At 38.7% G+C, this 4974-nt stretch overlaps 1 protein-coding gene across 6 annotated transcripts in view; it reads left to right on the forward strand.

The window, feature by feature from the left end:
* Positions 1-4148, forward strand: part of LOC113398721 (probable phospholipid-transporting ATPase IM) — a 70151-nt gene extending 66003 nt beyond the window's left edge. For all 6 annotated transcript variants that reach the window (XM_064216843.1, XM_064216844.1, XM_064216845.1 and 3 more), the window contains 4 exons: positions 1978-2203; positions 2304-2407; positions 2502-2675; positions 2761-4148. In XM_064216843.1, coding sequence (XP_064072913.1) covers positions 1978-2203; positions 2304-2407; positions 2502-2675; positions 2761-3165 — 909 coding nt within the window. In that variant the 3' untranslated portion in view covers positions 3166-4148. The remainder of the gene's footprint in view (positions 1-1977; positions 2204-2303; positions 2408-2501; positions 2676-2760) is intronic.
* The last annotated feature ends 826 nt before the right edge of the window (positions 4149-4974 follow it).

The raw sequence follows: 4974 nt of genomic DNA on the forward strand, positions 1-4974 counted from the left end.
AGTTTACAAACAAGTGACCTCCTTCGTTTATAGTAACAATATCCTTAGTTCATTTCAGTTGGGTTTTCGGCCCGGTCATAGCACTACTGAAGGCTCTTCTGAAGGTCACGGAGGATGTTCGGAATGGTATGGAGAATAGAATGGTCACCATTTTAGTCTTAATCGACTTCTCTAATGCTTTTAATATGGTTGACCATGATATTGTCCTTGCTATACTCGAGCATCTCAAGTTTTCGCCATTAGTTTTGGAGTGGTTCTCATCATATCTCCGCGGCCGCCAGCAAGCAGTTAGATTGGATCAATCGCTCTCCGATTGGTTTGACCTTCATACTGGCGTACCACAAGGTGGCATTTTATCTCCTCTTATTTTCTCTCTGTTTATAAATCTCCTCACAACTTACATCAACTGTTCTTATCATTTTTACGCCGACGACTTGCAACTCTACTGTTAAACCAAGTTAGATGAAATAAATTATGCTGTTGCAACTATTAATAATAACCTAGCTAGTGTAAATTCTTGGTCTCAAAAATTCGGTATAAAGGTTAATCCATCAAAACGTCAGGCGATCGTTATTGGGAGCTCTCGCCTTATCACCAATCTGAGCTTAACGTCTTTACCGCCCGTTTTGTTCAATGACATCAATATTCCTTACCGCAATCATGTAAAAGACCTTGGTCTTCATATTGATTCCACATTCCGTTGGTCTGTGCATATCTCTGATATTAGTCGCTCAGTTACAGCCATGTTAAGGTGTCTGAATCGACTTCGAAATTTCCTTCCCATCAAGACTAAGATTATACTTGTGTACGCTTTGGTCTTTCCCATAATTGATTATGCAGACGTATGTTATTACGATCTCAACGAAAATCAACTGGATAAACTTGATCGTCTCTTAAATGACTCTTTGCGCTTCATTTTCTGTCTTCGTAAGTTCGACCATATCTCTCAGTATCGTGATAAACTAAAATGGTTTACAATTCGACAACGTAGAGACTTCCGATTACTTTCATCTCTTTTCTCTATTCTCTTTGATCCTCTCTCTCCCGATTATTTGAAAAGCAAATTCAAATTTCTTTGTATTAACCACAATCGTCAACTACGTTCTAAGGATTCTTACCTTCTTTCTGTCCCTACTCACACTTCCGGTTTCGTCTCTAATTCCTACTCCGTTCAAGTTGTCCGATTATGGAACAAAGTACCCGAACATATTAGAAAAGCTAACTCAAAATTTACTTTTAAAACTCGTCTACGTGAGCACATATTGTCAGAAAGTCCCTAGCTCTTATGATTTCTGTTATGCACTATTATTATTAAATTAACTATTGTTATATTATATATATGTTTTTACGATAGACAGTATAGATCAATATTTATTTTGTAGATACTATATGGATATGTATGTATATGTTTTTTTTTATGTAGTTTTATATAAGTATGTGCATATATTGTTAATTCATTTTTAATTACCGCCTTCATGGTTTTCTGTTTGACCTAAAGGTTGACTGGCAGAGAATGCCTTCAGGCATTAAGTCCGCCTTTTGTCCCATTAACTTTATGGTGGTCAATAAAGCATTTAAATAAAAAAAAAAAATAAAAAAAAAACTCCTGAGCAATTATCATATCATATCATATAGTATCTCCTGACCAATTATCAGGAGAGAATCAATAAGGAGGACATATTCGTCTCTATTTCAATAACTTCTATTAAGTAAATTTAAATATTATCATTTTTTAAAGATATTCTTTTACTATATCATTGTTCTATTAATTACTTTAGATATACGAAATAAACCATATTAAATTACATAAAATAATAAGTACATTACTAATTGACAATGATATGCTAAAACTATCCAACACGTTAAGTAACATGATGTTTTTATAAGTAAACTCTTATAATGTATTCTCTATACAACTCTTACTTGTCGGCAAGACATCGCTACAAAATCAATTTCAAATCGGTGGTGTTTCCGCAGACCGTGTTCGACGAGATGTTCATCTCGGTGTACAACCTGTTCTACACGTCGCTGCCGGTGCTGGCGCTGGGCGTGTTCGAGCAGGACGTGTCAGACGCAACGTCGCTGCAGTTCCCCAAGCTGTACGCTCCAGGGCACACCAGCCAGCTCTTCAACAAGACGGAGTTCATCAAGTCCACGCTGCACGGCTGCTTCACTTCGCTCGTCTTGTTCCTCATCCCATACGGTGAGCTATGCGACACTAGACATAAAATATTTTGATTTTTCTTCTATACTTTTTAACGGTATTATTTGATATTGACTTTTGCACTTTTAAATCTGTTCAGGTACTTACAAAGATGGACTGGCACCCGACGGCAAGATATTATCAGATCATATGCTTTTAGGGAGCGTAGTCGCGACGATATTGATCATTGACAATACGACGCAAGTGAGTATCGTTTTATCGGCTAAACTATTCAATATACATATTTTTCATTTAACTGCAAATTTTCTAATCGTATTTTGCTCTGCTTCCATTTTAGATCGCATTAGACACGACATACTGGACAGTGTTTAACCATATCACTATTTGGGGTTCGCTGGTGTCGTACTTCGTGCTGGATTACTTCTACAACTACGTCATCCGCGGCCCCTACGTAGGGTCGCTGACGGTCGCGCTCACTCAGGCCACCTTCTGGTTCACCGCCGTGCTCACGGTGAGTCCCTCTTAGCGTTCTGTCCTCGAGCCGGCTTGCGCCTCGTGCGCCTCGTGCGGCTCGTGCCAATCGCCACTCTGCGCAGATGATGATCCTGATGGTGCCGGTGGTGTCGTGGCGGCTGGCGTGGTCACGGCGCCGGCCCACGTTGGCCGAGCGGCTGCGCGCGCGCACGCGCTGGCGCCGCGCCGCCGCCGCGCCCGCGCCGCGCACGCCTTCCGCCCGCCGCGCGCGCCGCTCCGTGCGCTCGGGCTACGCCTTCGCGCACCAGGAGGGCTTCGGCCGCCTCATCACCTCCGGCAAGATCATGCGCCGCATCCCGCACGCGGACGCCGCGCTGTCGGCGCTGGCGTCGCTGCCGGGCAAGTTCCACCCGCGCTCCTCGACGCCGCCGCCGTCGCCGCCCTCCGCCTCGCCCTCCGCCTCGCACTCCGCCTCGCCGCCCTCGCCGCGGGCCCCGAAGCAGGACCTCGATTCCGTCGATTTATGAGCTCCCGTGTGGCGCGGCTCGAGCGAGCGCGGTCGGACTGAGTGAGAGTGCCGGACTCGTTGGTCGCCGCGTCGGGCCCGAGGAGTCCTCCCGACGCGGGCGACCGTCGCCTTCCTCGTTGCAGGTGTTCATTTCAGAAAAGACGAGACGTGTACGATGTAAGAATGAGAGTAATGTTTGTAAATAATAAAGTGGTTACAAACGAACCATAATTTTTTATTAGACGGCATAATGTCGTCGCAACTCGTATTGTGATAATGTTAATAGATTTAAAAATTCGTATTATATATATTATTGCCTATATTAAATTATATTTGTTGATCGAGAGTATATATTGATAGATATTTATTATCGTACGTAATAAGATTACTCTTTTATATCGGAAAAGCGTAGTTTTCTCCTAATGTTCCTTTGTATGTGTAAATTATATAGTTCCGGTTACTGCGAGCACGACCCATCGATTGTATTCTTTAGCTCATTGTCGCCGTAAACGTAAACTTGGCAAAATGATATCAGAAGAACTTGTTACCGAGATTTGTATTTTTTGTTCTTATGACATAGAATTATATTAGAAATTTTCTCCTTTCCAATTAGTATTTTATTTGTTATTTTATTTATGAAAAAAATGTTTTTTTATATGCTTTTTAATGTCGTCAGTGTCGGAGACCTTAGTAAAATTTGCATTTAAATTTATGTCAATATGGTAAGCAGTTAAAATAGACACGAAATGAAATAGATAAGTTGCATACAAATTATTAATGTACCGTCTTAAGTCTTGACATTGTTTATATCATGATATTTTTAAAAAATTGTTTAAATAAACTCTTTATTATTGTGTAAATCTTTTGATAGATATTAAAAATATGTTGAAATATTAAATAGAAAGATACTAATACAAATCAAAACTGATATTCGGTGTTTTAACTGCATACAATATACATTTGCTTTGGTATCAAATTTTTAATAAAAAAATACTCTCTTAATTCTATTTTTATTTATGCCTTTGCTATTAGAAAGACTGGATCCTTTTTGTAAAACTTTATTTAACTTCAGTTTTATATGCACATGTTTGAAACAGTATGTTGTATAATGAATATTGTATATTTAACTAAATACAAGTACGAACAAGGATATTGCCAATAAATTTTACCCTGTACAGTGTACACATAATAAATTATAATAGCTTAAAATTCTCGCTGTCTCTCTTTTCACTCACCATCTACTGGATAATAAAGTGTGGGAGATCAAATATCCATTATCTGTAAAAAAATTAAGTAGTTATGTCTGTTTGGTCCTGTCACTTGGTATCGAACGCTACGAGATTTTTTATCAGTGCAGTGTATTTACAATACCGAGAGCGAAGCGATCAATATGTGCACAATTTGTATGTAAAATATTATTTAGACAATCTTTTATTGACAAGATAATTAGATACGAAACTTGAAGAAATTTAACTTAAGAACAAATAGATTACAATTCAATTCAATTTCAATATTGAAAGAAGCTATATAGTATGATGACTGATAATATGTTATTTATTAATTTGGAAATTAAGAAAGTGATTTTTTAAAAAAGTTACCATAACATGTTTTTCCCGTTCCTATATATAGTTATCGTTCATCAATTACGAAACTGCTACGGATTCTAGCTTGGTTTATTATTGCTCGGGTAGTGGTATAATATATTTTTCTTATAGCAACAAAAACTGTTACTGTCAAATTTCATATGTCACTTCAAATGACATCATTTGTCAATATCTTGCCAGTTGCCTTATATGTATTATCTATATTTGAGACTGTGACTGTGACA

This window comes from Vanessa tameamea, chromosome 14, assembly GCF_037043105.1.
Source record: "Vanessa tameamea isolate UH-Manoa-2023 chromosome 14, ilVanTame1 primary haplotype, whole genome shotgun sequence".
NCBI lineage: Eukaryota > Metazoa > Arthropoda > Insecta > Lepidoptera > Nymphalidae > Vanessa > Vanessa tameamea.